Source organism: Kwoniella europaea, chromosome 1 (genome assembly GCF_036810445.1).
Source record: "Kwoniella europaea PYCC6329 chromosome 1, complete sequence".
NCBI classification, from domain to species: Eukaryota; Fungi; Basidiomycota; class Tremellomycetes; order Tremellales; family Cryptococcaceae; genus Kwoniella; species Kwoniella europaea.
Window position 1 is genome coordinate 5,393,135 of NC_089487.1, and position 16,529 is coordinate 5,409,663.

At 45.5% G+C, this 16,529-nt stretch overlaps 4 protein-coding genes across 4 annotated transcripts; 3 read left to right on the forward strand and 1 right to left on the reverse strand.

Moving 5' to 3' along the window:
* Positions 1-191: 191 nt before the first annotated feature.
* V865_002039 (uncharacterized protein) lies at positions 192-5,664 on the reverse strand (the record flags this gene model as incomplete). The annotated part of the gene is made up of 8 exons (XM_066225849.1): positions 192-218; positions 292-806; positions 867-1,100; positions 1,154-1,232; positions 1,291-2,799; positions 2,901-5,064; positions 5,106-5,248; positions 5,302-5,664. The coding sequence occupies 8 exons, from the start codon at positions 5,662-5,664 to the stop codon at positions 192-194; spliced, it is 5,034 nt and encodes a 1,677-aa protein (XP_066081946.1).
* A 970-nt stretch (positions 5,665-6,634) lies between these two features.
* On the forward strand, positions 6,635-9,389 carry V865_002040 (uncharacterized protein; the record flags this gene model as incomplete). Its single annotated transcript, XM_066225850.1, has 9 exons — positions 6,635-6,754; positions 6,879-7,144; positions 7,202-7,283; positions 7,377-7,641; positions 7,716-7,860; positions 7,922-8,021; positions 8,087-8,209; positions 8,264-8,521; positions 8,592-9,389. The coding sequence occupies 9 exons, from the start codon at positions 6,635-6,637 to the stop codon at positions 9,387-9,389; spliced, it is 2,157 nt and encodes a 718-aa protein (XP_066081947.1).
* A 783-nt stretch (positions 9,390-10,172) lies between these two features.
* V865_002041 (uncharacterized protein) lies at positions 10,173-12,071 on the forward strand (the record flags this gene model as incomplete). Its single annotated transcript, XM_066225851.1, has 6 exons — positions 10,173-10,237; positions 10,309-10,378; positions 10,442-10,591; positions 10,643-11,076; positions 11,139-11,209; positions 11,278-12,071. 6 exons carry the CDS (start codon positions 10,173-10,175, stop codon positions 12,069-12,071), a joined length of 1,584 nt encoding a protein of 527 aa, XP_066081948.1.
* Positions 12,072-12,710: 639 nt separating this feature from the next.
* On the forward strand, positions 12,711-16,343 carry V865_002042 (uncharacterized protein; the record flags this gene model as incomplete). Its single annotated transcript, XM_066225852.1, has 6 exons — positions 12,711-12,822; positions 12,879-12,889; positions 12,941-13,011; positions 13,072-13,768; positions 13,830-16,137; positions 16,216-16,343. The coding sequence occupies 6 exons, from the start codon at positions 12,711-12,713 to the stop codon at positions 16,341-16,343; spliced, it is 3,327 nt and encodes a 1,108-aa protein (XP_066081949.1).
* Between the last annotated feature and the right edge of the window lie 186 nt (positions 16,344-16,529).

Here is a 16,529-nt window from a genome sequence, read left to right on the forward strand (position 1 = left end):
TCATTCATTATTCTTATTGTATATGCACAGAGAAAGATTTACATGAAACAAATGTTATTCAATGTATCAAAAATCGTCAAAACTTAGGAACGTAGATAAATAGTAAAACATGATGATTTGATTATAATCGTAAAGTTATACCAGTATTTACGATTTTTCTTCTTTTGATATTTCAGTCATTTACTGTTTGCTTAACCAATGCTGATTTTCGATGCAGTCTATAGTGATATTATATATATCATATCAACACGTCTTATCTCTTTTCAGTTGTCGTGGAGTCATATAACTCACCGTAAAAGAATTCCTAGTCTGATGACTCAACCTAGAACCCGTCGTATTAATCGAATGTGAATGAACCCCTCCTCCTCCACCGACCCGCGGTAGAGATTGTGGGACTTGCTGTAGACTATGACCATTCCTAGCCATTAGAGGTGTAGGTGGTGAAATCAATAATTTCGATTTCGAATTTGACGAAGATGAATTTCCACTAGATCTTAGAGAAGAGTTTGACAAAACATTCGAAATTCCATTTATAGTGTTACCGCCAGTAGCAGTACTGACACTCTGTCTTTTCTCCTCCATTCGACTGGGAGAGAGAACATGTCTCTTACGACCTGCAAGGATCCATGGATGTCTCATAGCCGGTTGAGGTTTCAGTCGTTTATCGGGATCCCAAGTCAGACACTTAGCGATGAAATCTACGAATAGCTCATCATCGCATTTCAATACTGATGCGAGTGTTTTCGTACCCGGTCGTCGTCTTCTTCCTTTGGCATTGACGAATGGTCGAGGTGCTCCAGTAGCATCTACAAAGGTATATTCAGCATTTGGTCGTGTATGTAGAGAAGAATCGATGGGTGACTCACCAAAGAACATTTTCCTCCTTGATGCCTTTTCCACCAAATACCTATCAGGTACACCTAAAACCTCCATGATACAAGCCAATTGTTCATGCTCGTTCTCTCCAGGGAAGATAGGCACTCCAGTGTATAGTTCCGCCAAGATACATCCCAAAGACCACATATCGATTGCCATGGCGTAATTCATCCCCAAGATCACTTCGGGACTTCGATAGAACCTCGATTGAATGTATGTATAGACTACAGTCGATATCAGCTAAGAGCCAATGCGGAATGTTATGAAAAGTACACACCTTTCTCAGTCTCAAGACAACTACTTCCAAAGTCAATGACCTTGATACCACTCTTAGCTGGATGGCATAGCAGAATGTTCTATAGTGAATACTTCAGTCAGCATTGATCGATTCAAAGGAAGAAGCAGCTTACTCACCTCTGGTTTGAGATCACAATGCACTATCCTATGCGACCTCATTAATTGCAACGAAGCCAACATTTGAGTCGTGAATCTCCTGATCAACACCGTCGTAAATCCAGCAAATTGATTCGCTTTGATCAGCTCGTACAGATTTATACTGAGTAGTTCCGTGATGATACAGAGATGCCCTCTGAACGAGAAACTATCCGTCATTCTGACCATGTAATGTTTATCTTCCGGATCCCATTCTACTAATTGTTGTAAGATCTTGACTTCGACTAAAGCTTGAGCATGGAATCGTTTCTTATTTCGAATGATCTTGACAGCTACTGATTGACCGGTTCTATGATCCCTACATTGGACGACCTGACCGAAACTACCTTTGCCTAATATGCCGACCACTTCATATCGATAACATAGGTGATCACCTTCCACCACAAGATAATCTCCTCGTTCATCGTCATACCCATGATTATACACAACACCGCCAGATGCAGGAGGTCGAGTGATCTTCTTGGGTAATGGCGTGTAGTATATCTTGTCGAAATCTAATACCTCCTTCCTCTCGAAGTCGCTCATATCATGTAGGAATCTGGAGATGAACGCTCTTTGAGTCATCGGTTCAGCCGCCAAGATATCTTCCGGGAATTCGTTGACATCAGATAGATCATCCTTCTTTCCTGCTGCTGCACGTTGTCGACGACGCTTGATGTATGCTGCCATCTCTGCATCCGCCAACGATTCTTCATCGTCCGCTGGACTCATCGAAGGAGATTCGGCAGCCAAGGAAGTTTTCCGGAAACTGGTACCAGGAGCGCCAACTGATGAAGATGATGACATCCTGGATGTGCTTGGTATCGACAACTTGGAGTGAAGCGATTTGGAAGGTTTGATAGGCGATGTTCGACCAGACGAACCACCACTTTGACTCTGAAGCGTATCTTTAGAATCCTTACGAGTGATTCTGAATTCCCGAGATGTCCTCTTGGCACTGGATGATACCGTAGCGGCGGTAACAGACGATGTAGGCGGAGGTTGAGGTAGCTGTCTTCTCGATGGAGGGCCCATATCTCGTCGGATGGGCGGATCAGAAGGTCGGTTATGGGATGTCGTTCTTCTAGCTTCCTGTCTGGCAGACATGGGTGCCAGTAGATGAGCTCGATGAGCGCTGGAAGTGGACTGTCTCGGCGTCGTCATTCCCTCGACCACACCGAACTCGCTGATCGGTGGTCGACTGAGATCCGCCATACTCGAGCTGACCGTTTTGCCTCGTAGGGATGGCATAGCAGGAGGAGGCATGGAAGTCGAAGGTGAACCGACTCCAGGTCGATTCGCGATCCGAGGTATCTTCGTTGGTGTGACTGATGGGAGATTTCGAGAAGAGTCTGAAGGTCGCATATCTGCGGGTCTCGCTGGAGAGCCGACAATGGCTGGCAATCGCCTATCTTGTTGACCGTTGATGGTCGATTCACTTCGATTCGAAGCTGCGGAAGATCGGCTATCCAGGGAGCTTTCGACCGAGCTCTTGTGCTTGAGTAGTTCAACAGGTACGAAAGGTTTTGATGCATCACCGGAGATAGATAAGGTCTAGATGTCAGCTCAATATTTACTCGGTATTCACTCACCTTTCCTCTGCGTCTGCCTGCCCATCCGGTACTCTGAGCTTGCGGTGGTTCGGCTTTGACTTCAGATTTAGCTGGTGCAGGGAACTGCTGTGATATACCTCGTTTCGATGTACTTCCTCTCAGCATTGAAGGTAAATGCATCCCAAGTACAGATTTCCTCGACTGAGAGCCAGGTGCAGGCTTGATATCCGATTGCTTGGGTGTTTCAGGCGGTGTACCTTTAGACTGGGTTGAAGTTGACGACGTACGTCGGAAGAAGGGGATTGACGATGGAGTGAGCCTCTTGGCTGCAGGTTTGTTCGTTGCGAGATACTGCGATTCTTCGGATTCATGTCTATTCAGGCCAGGAGAGGGCAACTCGCTTTGGTGTATCTCTGACCAAGGAGTTTGAGGGCTGCGAGGAAGTTCTTCATTCGAGACCGCAGGGGAAGAGCTTGCTTTGAGGTTGAGAGCCGAGGAGAAAGACCATTTCTTGTTCATCTTTGGAGGTGGTATGACAGGAGAGGTCGTCGTTTCGGGAGGGGAATAGGTAGGAGTTACATGTTGCGCTGGAGGCGAGAGGAGAGGCGAAGTAGAAGCAGAAGGTTCTTCTCTCATAGGGACATAGCTAACCACGTTATTCATTCCCTGCCGCATCGATATATAGCTCTTGGGCAGAGGAGGTACAGGTGGAACTGGTACATCTCGATCTTGATCCGATGACTCGCCAACTGTGATGCTGGGAGTCGATACATCACTGCCACCGCTAGCCCGTCTAGCTTTGGCTGAAGGTACATCGCTGAGAGAAGGAGTAGTCGAGGTTGTAGGTAATGAGTGAGAGTCGCGGGATGTTGGAGTACCGATGAAGCTAGCTGAGGATGATGATTCTCGCTTGGCGGTTTTCGCTTTTGGAATGGGCACAGCAGGCAGTTCTTCACCAATGTCAATCCAGTTGTTAAGCGGCGATTCGGAATCTTTGAGGCTTCCATTGCTCAATCTGGATGTTACCTTTTTATACTTAGTACTGGGTGGTGTACCAGGTCTTGAGGCTACAGGAGTTTTCACTTTCGGTTTTGATTTACCAGGTGTGGTTGAAATACCATCTAATTTTCTCATCGCTTCTTCGGTATGCGCGTCAAGTCTGGGATTCGACGTCGCAGATCGTATACGTTGAGAATCCGATCTTTGAATCGACTTCTGACCAAAATGTGAAGTCGTACCGGAAGCGCTAGAAGGAGGTGTACTGGAAGAAGCGAAATTGTTGACTGAACCTGAACCTTTGAGGATCTGATTGATGGAAGCGGTAGAGGGACTAGGCGGCAGATGAGAGAAATCTTTGGGAGCGAACTGTTTCAGTATGTCATGAGAGCTATGTCGAGACTGATTTGGCGGTGTCTTCCTGCTATCCCTCGAGGTACGATGAGCGAAAGTCTGAGAATCAGCAGATGTGGGGGGTTGAGGTAGGTTTGCTCGATTGCCGAAAATTTGCGAATCAGCTGAAGCGGGAGGTTGAGATGGATATGTACTCGCTGCCGCAGCATTAGCAGCAGCGGCAGCTCGTTCCCTTTCTTGTCTTCTAGCATATATTCTAGCTCTAGCGCTGTTTGGTGAGATGGGTGATTCTGGTATATGCATCTGGTTGAGACCTCGTACCGGCGATTCCGGTACCAAAGCATGGACTGGTTCAGAGGGTGCAGTGGTAGAGGGTTTGGTTTCCGGCATAGATAATGAGGCTGTTAGAGCTGCTTCCATCGAAGTGTCGAAGTTGAAGTCCGCCAAGGTGTTGAGAGAGAACATGGGATTTTCTTTCTTGGTACTCGGTGGGGCAGTAGCTGATTCTTTGTGCCTATCTCTTGCCGGCGATTTGCTAGGTAATCGAGGCGGAGTTTGCGTCTGTGACATCGAATGAGGTCTTACTTTTGCTTCACCTTCAAACCCTAATCCAACACCTTCTTGACCTTGCATCCATTCATCCATTGTCGGCTGAGGTAGAGGTGGGGTACTACCTAGATTGAAAGGCATACTAGGTGTACGTAGATGTTGATGTTGTGTTGAAGCTCCCCAACGAGGAGTAGCGAGTTCTCCTACACCGATGAGTGCTTTACGGTCAATATTCGAGGGGTCGGGTTGTTCAGGACTGGCCGTTGTCAGGGGGGAAGAAGGTTTGAGATAGTATGAATCGATTCTGATTCAATCAGCTTGTTGTCTACCTCGGTGTCAACTCACGAAATACGCGCATCATTATCATCTACTGTCAGAGTTGACTGTCTCGAGTTCGGAGCTTGAGGGATGATAGGTGCCGTATAAGCAGAAGGTGCGAGAGGTGCTTGTGTAGGAGGGTGTGGGAGTGGTCGAGAGGTCCGGCGTACCTATATCGGGTCAGCTACATGTCAACGAGAGTTGTACTAACAGGTTCAGTGACCACTCTCCGACTTTCAGGTGAAGGTCCAAGTCCCATTCCCAATCCACCGTACCTATCATCCGTCCTCGGACTAAGGTCTAATGCAGCAGGTGCAGGTGCTCTTCTCCCTTTCAGCGTGGAAGTAAAAGAGGAGTTTGACGTTGAGGTGGTCAGACGTTCTCTCGAGGGAGGATGCTGCAGCGTATGAGCTGGGGAGAGAGACGGAGGCAAGGTGGAGTATGGATTGTTGGGATTCGGATTTTGTTGAGTGGTCCATGGTGTATAGGCAGGTTGAAGACTGTAATCTGGATATCCTTGTCCCGGCTGTGAAGTCTGCCTATAACGTGGTGAGGACGGACCTGGCTCGGCAGGTTGGGAGTTCATTGTGACTAAGTACGCTGGTAAGTACAGAGTATTTGGGTCGAGAAGTAAACACAGAGTATATCTGCTCACCTTGGAAACTGAAAAGTCACCGCTTCACATTCACAATCACGGTCACATTCACCTGTGCGCCTGTGAAGGTGAATTCATTGATTGAACGTGGGTCATGCAGGTATGGAGATCTAAGTGACGGTGGGCAAGATGATCAAGATGGGCGGGTACTGAGGGGCAGCTGTGGTTTTGATCAAATTTGATACAGTGAGGTAGGTTTGAGTGAGAGTGGGAGTGACAGTCCAACGATTCAACATCCCAACTGAACGGTCAATGCGGAGTGCTCGTACAACCTTGTACCGACAATCAGGATAAATACCACTCGTGGCACTGCTATTTCGGCTCATTCCCTCTTTTAAATCGCGGTATGCATCTATGCACAAGCATATCATCATGCATGAACACCCCATCGATACCAGCACAAGCATGCATATCATCACATTACATGTTACATGTGAAGAGACCTCTGATGATGAATCGAGAGAGAAATCAATCCCGAGATGGGGCCAAGCAGAGTCGTCGTACGCGATGTCTGAACATGCTGTGCGAGTCAGTTACGTAACATCGGAAATCAGCAGATGGCAGAGGGGAATATCATCCCAACTCCAGACTGGCTACCACACTATTCCATGAGGGTAGAAAGGATATCAATGCATCATCTGGTGATCGATCCCAATGTTGACCAGCCAATTCGATAAGATACTTGACTACAGCCCAGTAGATCTATGTCCATCTACATATGGGAGACGATCGCTTATCACGTGACTCTCGATGACCACGCGAGTCCATCCTAAGCTTGGACGCGTTCTCGATACTGTGATATTCGTCGTAAGAACGAACAAAAAGATATAGGTATCATTCTTGGATGCTATTTCCTCACCGTCGTAACCTATAACAGCACCGCAGAGAAAGTTTCCACAAGATGTCCGAGCGGATGAAGAGAGAGCTCGAAGAGAAACGAGCCAGAGTAGCTGAGCTGCGAAGAGCGAGAGAGGAAAGGAAAGCTCAGTTGGCTCAAGCTAGTTCTCCAGGGACTGTAGAGGTATGTCGAGGAGATTCAATGATCCATCTCCCTGTATCATATTGAGATATGGCGTTTCAGTATGAACAACTGAATCATCGACTCTGATTTATGGCGTGGACTAACATATACTACCTCTTTGTAGCCACTCACAACTTCTCGAAAAGATGTCAACGACCTAGTCGATTCTTTACTCGCCAGACCCTCGACTCCCATCGCAGTACCCAGGCAGTCTTCATATGTCTCTGCTTCGTCTCAGGCAACTCCAAGTAGGAGAGCTACCCGAGCCACCCCCGAGGAAAGCTTGCCAGGTACGCCAGGAGGAAGAGCGAGTAGGTTGAGTAATGAAGGAAGTATAGGTAGAGCTAGTGTGACAGGTGCTATCACACCGAGCCAAGGGGTGGTCGATCGGTGGGCTTAATTAACAGTGAGATTGACAAGTCGAGACAGCTTATGATTTTGTTTTAGTGACATGATGGGATCACCTTTCCCAGCTGTAGCGGTAGATATGGTTGACATGCAGCAGGAGTTATATGAATTACCATCGAAAGTGAGTCTGATCTACCTCCCTACATCATTTCTTACTAAGCTCCTTGAATTGATTGTGTTTGGTATCTGACTTCACTATTGGTTATAATGATAGGTTGTAAAGCCAGTAACATATTCCAAAGCTATCCAAACATCCGTGACCATATCCACCTCCACATCCGATTTAGAGTCAGAGGACGAATCAGGGGATGAGAGCGGTACGACCCGTCGGCGAAGGAGGAGAGCAGACGGTGAGAGCGGTAGAGAGACGGAAGAAGAGATGCGAAAGAGGATATTGCAAGAGCTGGAAGAGGAGAGAAAGGCCCTGGAGAGGGAGTTGAAGGAATTGAAAGAAAAGGGAGATGAGATGAAATTGAATGGTAAGTCTACCAATATATTCTACAGTCTGCCGACCATTCAATAAGTACTGATATGATACACCCCTATGGTATAGCTCTATCGGACGAGCAAAGACAAGCTATCTTCGCAGCTCCGGATTTCAGCGCTTTCATAGAGGAATCTACCAAGATTGTTCAGAGAGCTTTGAGTGATGGTTATGACTATATCAGGGATTACACAATTGGTATAGATGGTGCATTGTGAGTTGATCTGATGCGGCCACCTCTTTCAGGTCAAAAGTCAGCTCATCGTGAATGATAGTGACGAGTCCGAAGGCAAGAAAGTGGAATTGTTTTGTGCTTTCTCAGATGACAGATGGACAAAAGGTAGATCAGTAACGGATCTAGATTGGTCGCCCAAAGTGAGCTTTTTGTCACTGCATAATGCTTGAAAGATCTAAGCTGATACAAATTCCCGTTAATCCAGTTCCCCGAATTAGTGGCTGCGTCATATAACAAAAATCCTACCGCTGTCAATGATCCGGATGGTATAGTAGCAGTATGGAATTTGCATTTACTGGAACGACCTGAATTTGTCTTCCACTCCCCTGTCAGTTCAACACGATGCGATCGACGGGATAGCAACTGATCCAGCTTGCCTTAGTCCGATGTACTTTCCGTCACTTTCTCCCCATATCACCCTACTCTCATATTCGGCGGTTCATACTCCGGTCAAGTGTTACTATGGGATACAAGAGCCAAGCACCTGCCAGTACTGAAAACTCCCTTATCATCGAACGGACATACCTATCCGATATACGGGATGAAAATGGTCGGCACTCAGAATGCCAATAATCTGATATCAACAAGCACGGATGGTTTGGTATGTAGTTGGCTAACCGATATGCTGGCTCAGCCGCAGGTGAGTCACACAGTGATTAGGGGAGGTATTTGTTTGACAATAGAGCTGATATCTGTTATCAACTTCATAGGAAACACTCCCACTTACTGTCCCATCACATAACAAGACCGATGAAGTGTCAATAACATGCCTTGATTTCCCCGACAACGAAACATCTACATTCTGGATAGGGACAGAGGAAGGATCGATCTATCAGGCTAATCGATATGATCGGGCTTCATCAAAGGCAGGACTCAATACCGATGATGTCTATCGTGGACATGCTGCTCCAATCACCGGAATCGATTTTCACCCCAGTTCAGGATCGATCGATTTCTCAGATCTGTTTTTATCTTCTTCGGTAGATTGGACAGTCAAATTATGGAGAACCAAAGGTTCTTCTACTACTTCTTCAACATCCAATACGACAACAAGTAAAAACACGAAAGGAGATACGAGTCTGGGTTTGGGAATTGGATCGTTACATTCATTTGAAGAAGCTGATGATTATGTGTTCGACGTTAAATGGCATCCTAATCATCCAGCAATGTTCGGTGTTGTCGATGGAAATGGGAAATTCGATTTATGGAACTTGAATCAAGATGTTGAAGTTCCAATGGTCTCCACGAAAGTATCGAATGAGGCTATCAATAAATTATCATTTGATAAATCCCCTCTATTGTCGAAGAAGGTGGGATTAGGTTCATCAAATGGGAAGTTATATGTATATGACATGTCAGAGAAATTGGTTCAACCTAGAGATAACGAATGGGTAGAATTACAGAAGACCATCCAGAGGTTGGTGGCTTCAAGGGAAAGTAGGGATAGTAATAGTACTTTGAATAATAATCATTTTGATTTGACTGATGCGACGAGGAGATATAGATAGATTAGATTGAGTAGGTGAGGTGTATTTTAACGATGTAATGAATTGTCACGAGTACATACATGACTGGTTATGATGAGGATATTTCGCTGGCGTTAGGGAGTTACCAGATACATATCGGATCATCCTGGTACTGAGAATGCTTGTAGCAGAACCGGACAGCTGGACAGCTGGAATCGACTGTACACCTCGGCATAAATCTCGCCGAAGGAGGGAGAGAGAGGGAGAGCAGGAATGTGTCTGGACGCGTATGTCCCAGTCTCATGTTCCGGAGTTACGTCACTGCCCTGATCGATTGGGATGCATATGGTCCGTGCGACCGAGTGAGCGTGAAATTGTAACGCGTCGAGAGGTTTTTTTGAGCGTGCATGTAAGCTAATCGTGGAAAAAGGATAGAGAGAGACTCATACTTGAACAGTGCTCGTATAGCACTGCTGGACCTATCCGAGCCACTGACATAAGTGCACACACCACTCACACATAATCAAGGTTGACTGGATTCTCGATAACCCATGCTCGGGACATAGACAATAGCAATCAAGCTTCTTCGCGTCTGACTTTTCACTTCAGCGGATTCCTTGATCCACCCATCCTACTTTTCATACAGGTTTCATCACTTTATAACACACTCGTATATCGTATACATACACGACATCATAATTGTTTGTACTCCCTCGCAACGCCTGTACCATACTTTCGAAAACCATCGACCGTCCCACGACAAGGATATCACCCTTCGATTCCTATCACCATATCCCATTCTTTCCACAAGATCAGTCACCCACCATGACCGTGACAAGCAGGAAACACGCTCTGCATCTTGCTCTGCCACCTAGGATAGCCATGACACGGTGAGTCGTTTTTCACTCTGGCTTGTACTCGTCGAATGTAGGATATAAACAACTGACTCCTGTATGAATAGCACGGACTCGGATGATTCAGCTCCTTCGACGCCTGGACCACATACACCATTACCCCATGAGTCTCTTGGGGTGAGTACAGGCCTATTAACAATGATCGATGATCCATATCGCTGACAGCGATGTTGTATGCAGTACTTCAACGCTCCTCTGATCTCCTGCGATACAATGAACCTGGATGAAACGAGCTCAATAGGCTTAGGAACAAAAAGAGGTAGAGATGAGGAAGATGAGAGATACGTCGAACCTGAGTGGACAGAAGAGGAGATCGACGTGATACAATCTGTAAGTTTTACTAGATGTCGTGTCGTTTCATGGCTAATGATATCTGTACAGACTCTCATTCACCCATTTCGACCAGTTTCTACATCCTATCCACCTGGTGCATTACCACCACCGAAAGTGTTAGACGAATTGACCAATCAAATCCTCAATTACGCTTTCCGACATTCCTGCTCGTCCTCAAGTCCTGATGGGGTCGACCCATCCTCAAGCCCGAAGAGAGGATTGTCAGAGAAGAAATGGAAACATTCGTGGGATGCAACACATAAAAAGTTGTTTGAGATAGCTTTGAACGAAAGTAAATCAGCATTTGGATTTGATAATATCGAGGAAAAGAAGAAATTGACCAGGGAAGAGAGGATAAATCATACTAACCATAGACCAGGTCTAAGGAGAGTAGATAGTATGGATTTTCTTAATCAGCAGGATGATGAGGATGTGGATGAGAATGAACAGAAGAAATCTGATAATGTTGGAAGAGCAATAAGGTGAGTTACTCGTCTCATCATTTTGTTCACGGGAGTCAACTCATGCATGCGAATATATCTAGACTATCGACGTCGTTGCAAAACAGCGCGAAACAAGAGCCATTGCTACTATCCTTGACCAGATCAACTTCAGGTAAGTTGACAAGAGATCTCTCGTTCCGTACTCGTACTCGAACGAAGTCTCGCTGATAAATTTCGCAGTTGGATCAGGACTTCTCGCAGACTCTCCCCTATACCCAGCTGGACCTTCTATAACTCCTGCTCCTCCCATTGCAGCGATCACCTTGACACCTGCTTCACCTACTGGTCCGACTCCCAAATCCCAAACATTACGACGTAAACCATCATTACGAAACTTGTCTGCTAAACCCTCAAGACCCATCAGTCTCCTGCAGAGAGGAAGGAGTTTCACAGCTGAAGATCTACGTGCGGAAGCTGAATCCAACCCTTCATCCGATGACAAATTACTTTCATCGTCAATTGGTAATGATACCGACAATCCAATCATCAGTCCAACGTCATCTGAAATGGTGACTTCACCAATTCCCATAACCTCCCAACCTCTACCACTACTGCGGACCTCAGCGTCGTCATCGACTGGGAGCTCAGCGAAGCTAACTAGGTCACACTCATCTTCTTCGACTTTATACCCTCAACCGCACGCTGTGCAAAAAGCATTCTTGCAAAATCCCAAACCTTCCACAAACGATCGATCACGGTTAGCATTACCCTTACCAATCATAGATGATCCGATACCCACTAAATCTTCTTCGTCGGGTGGATGGAGTGATAGTGAAGATGAGTCGATCAGCAAGAAACAACCTAGAAAAATCAAGAAATTGAAACAGGGCAAGAACAAATTAGAGCTTGGTGGTGGGATTAGGGCACCGGCGATAGTCAACCAACAGATGTTGTTACCTGAATTGACATCTTCGGGAGGTGGATTGGGTTTAAGAAGTCCTTTCGAAGAGAAGGAAGAACCTCAATTCGTGTAGAGTCATGATATTTGCATTTCTGTCAATTAAGTTTCCTGTTGATATCTCTTCTTCTCTATGTATTACCTCCTTTCTAGGTTCAGTTTAATCATTTCTATCAGTATATACCGTATAACACAAAGCATATAGTCTATTATAATTGCAGTAAAGAGAGTCAGGACGGCGTTTGTATATGTATATGTATGTGTAAATGTATCAAATTGCAGTGTAGTTAATTTGTATGAGGTCATTTCGTTACTACTCTACTGTACATCTGACGCGTATCTCAGTGACTGTGACTGTGACTGTGACTGTGTGACTGCCGGCAACTACGGATCACATTGTCACTGGCAAAAAATATCAACCAATGTTCAGGTGCTCATTTCGCATCTCTCACTTCTTACCAGGCTATGCTTCATCTTCTGTTCACCATTATCGTTTGACTCTGCTCATTCCAATATCTTCCCATCAATTATCTGCATTCTCAACCAAAATCGACATAACAACATCCCATCCCGCACAGACAAATCTCGATCGCACAATAACCAAATCCCCATTTAGATCTTTAAATCAAAGCCAAGAGAACCAAACAGATCTATCAAAAGCTGGCCAATTGGCCGGCTCATATTGGGGGAATAAGATCGTCAGAAGTCATACAAGATGACAGTGACAGGCGCACTATCAGCAGATGTAGCTCAGGGGACATATGTACCTCCTTTTCAATATGTTACTTCTTATGCTCAGGCTCCCGAAGTGACAGGTTCGATAACTAGTGAGTTAGGACATGTCGTCAAACGTAGTTTCAAGGCTGACTTCTGCGGGTCTTAGGTGCATTACCTGTAAGATTCAGATTATCTTATACAACCTCGCATGCTAATCAGGACATATAGGTTAATCCCACCGTCACCGCTTCTTCCGATGCTGCCTATGCGACGGCCTACCTTCAAGCTCACATGATGAGGTATGTCCGCTAACATGACATCTAAGCCAAGGCTGATTTTTTAATACTCCTACTACGCAGTTGGCCATCATACCGCTATGCCTATCTATTATGGTTCGTATTCATCGCTCTGGGAGGGATCTACGCTCTATCACACCATCTTAGATTATCGGGCGGTTCGTTAGGTGCGGGGTTCAAGAAATGGGGTATGAAGAGGAAACCTGTTGGTCGGAAGAGAGCAGGAGGTACAAGAGGGATGGCATTACCGAGTAATAGTGCATTGATTTCCATCGGGATCATGTCGATCGTCACGGTCGTCTTAGCATTAATCGGAGCAGATTACATCAACCCCAATTCGTCAACATTCAATTTCGGCGATTCATTTAGGAAAAGAGCTTCGATTGGATATACAATCAACAAAGCTTGGTGGACGACTGGATCAAGATTTGGATTTATGGCTTTCGCCCTGATACCATTAGTAGTCTTATTTGCATTGAAAGCTCCACCTTTAGCTATCTTCGCCATCAGGGGCTTCACACATCTCTATTCGGATAAATTGGCTCTGTTCCATCGAGCGGCAGCGTGGATCGTATGGGGTTTCACCACTGTACATGTGGTACTTTGGACGGTCCAATTGTTTCAAGATCAACAGGAAGGAAGAGCAGTCTGGTTCTTGATTTGGAATAGTTATAGGTTCATCTTTGGTTGTGTGGCTTATGCTGCTATGACTGCGGTCATGGTGTTGAGCTTGAAGCCGTTTAGAAAGAATTCATATGAGGTGAGTCAGTATTATCCTACAGTCTCACATCGTCGGCTAATGCATGTACTTCTGACTTCAGTTCTTCTACGCTGCTCATGTCGTCTTTGTCGTCCTCACCATTGTATGCTCAGCAATTCATCACCCGGTTTTGTGGTTCTGGATGGCAGGAGCGTTAGCCTTGTGGGGACTGGAGAGGACATATCGTTTCGTACGATTAGCCAAGATCAATGGGATGTTCGGGAGAAAAAAGAGAGGAAATCTCGAAGTCGTTGCTGGAAGACCGTACAAGGATGCTACGCAAAGCTATGGGATGCAAGAGCTCAAGAGAAGTAGTGATGACGATGCGCCGTATACCGACAAGACTCTCCCAAGATCACCGCAAGCTCAACAGGAGAATGAACATGAATTGAATGATTTTGGGAGATCGTCTAATTATGGGTACTACGACGAAGGATCGCTCCAACCTCTCGGATCGTATGAATCGCGATACGACCAGCCCCAGCACCAACGAACAGAATCTACAACCAGCATGATGCCTATACCTCGAAGTGGATCAACGGGTAACATGGCTATACCTCGAAGCGCTTCGATGGCAAGCATGAGACAGCCCTCTCCAGGGCCTAACATGCCTTCTTTTGTACCCGTTCCTATCCCAATCGGTTATGCTCAAGCTCAACTCTTACCCTCGCGCACAATCCGATTGACAATCAACGTTTCTCGACCGTTCAAATGGTCCCCTGGTCAAAGCGTGTTGCTATATCTTCCTGAATTATCTCGATTTCAGTCACACCCTTTCACAATAAGCAACAATGATCCCAATGAGATTGTTCTCCTCGTCAAAGCCAGGAAAGGTTTGACGAGAAAGCTTTTCGATCTGGTACGAGCGCGATCTCTAGCCGCTGTGGGAATCAACGATGTGAAAGATAAGAGGATATCATTGCAATCGATGAATCCGAGTGAGACCAAATCGGCACTGCAAGTGCCACCGATCTTCATCAAAGCGTGGGTAGATGGACCGATGGGATCTGCAGGACGGGTGAAATGGGATAATTACTCGACGGTTTTGATCATATGTGGAGGATCCGGTGTCAGTTTTGGTGCAGCGATATGCGATCACGTCTGTCGAAAGATCAACAATGGGATTGGAAAAACTAGAAGAGTCAGATTTTGCTGGGTGGTTAGAGAATTCGCTGAAATAGCATGGGTGGCAAGTCAATTGAGAAGATGTCAAAATCTGGTATCGGCCTCACAACTTGAAATCAGCATATTCGTGACGAAATCACATAAACCCAGTTATAGACCTCAACAGAGTGGAGATGAATTCGCACCTCCCAGACCTGGTTTCGTAGGTGGACCAACACATCAGAGAAGAGGATCAGCCGATTCTATCACCAGTCAATTGAGTGTCGATACCGATGCGGAACCTCAGATGGATTACGATGAAACGGTTGATAGTCACCTTTCATCCAATTATGCGGATATCATCGATTTGACAAATTACGAAGATGAAGAGGATGTGAATGATCCGGCTGAGAATATCTTATCTGAGAATCTACAGAAACAAGGTAAAATCAAACGAGCGAAAAGTAGAAAGGCGGCGAAGAGGAACACCAGAGGTAGTGGACCTCCTGCTGGATCACCGTTGTATCCACCTAATCGACAATCACAACATCAACAGCAATCATCTTACGATCGACCTATGCCCCGTCAAAATAGCTCTTATGGCGTGTACAACGATTATCAGGTTTCTCCGCAGAGATTATCAACTTCGTCATACGATGATCCCTATTCCCCTCGAAGGCCTTCAGGATACGATGATGGTAATTATCAAGCTGGGCAGAACAATCTATACGCCCCTCAACCTAATCAGTATCAATCTCATCCTCATTCTGCGCCTATGATGTTGTCCAGTACCAGTGGTTCAAACTATGATCGAAGACAATCTTTCAGGTCTTTGGCAGACTCGACATATAATCAGTATAACCCATTCAGTGGACCTGGTGGAGGAACTTACTCGATGGGACCATCACCTAGTCCGTCAATAATGAACTTTGATGATAATGCTTCTGTTGCTGGAGAATCCGTTAGAGATCTATTATCAAGAACGTCAAGAACCCAATCGATGGTTTTGTTAGAGGATCCAGATTACGCGGATAACAGCTCTATCTCGAATCCATATAATAACGATAATGATTATTCAAATGGGGGAATTCACCAGGATAAGAGGAAATCATATGAGAGTAAGAAAGATGGTGGATTATGGATCGACGAATCGGATTATGTAGCGATGGATATATTGACTGAATTGACAATCAAGGGTAAACCGAAATTGTCGGCAATGCTGGAAGAAGAGATCGAATTGAATCTGGGTAACATGATTGTTGCTAGTGAGTTTAAAACCTTTCTATCATTATTGTCAGTTGAATAAAGTATGATGACTGACTTGAGTTGGGGCCTTCTTACAGCCTGCGGTCCAGTAACTCTGAATACGGTAATAAGGAATTTGGTATCTAAGCATATCTCACCATCGAAAATTCGTAAAGGTGATAAATCAGGTCAAATCGATATATATAGTGAAGATTATGAAGCGTAGGAGCGGGCTATACGATACTTGGTTGGAAGGTGTTCTTCGTCTGGTTTCTGCGTCTGTACGACATTCTTATCATGTAGCTTCTTGTTAGCGTTTCATGGCTTGACTCGTTTTCGGTCTCTTGATGATTCACGAAATATACGAAAGAGGGACATTATCCATTATCCATATTTACGATACGACATAAAT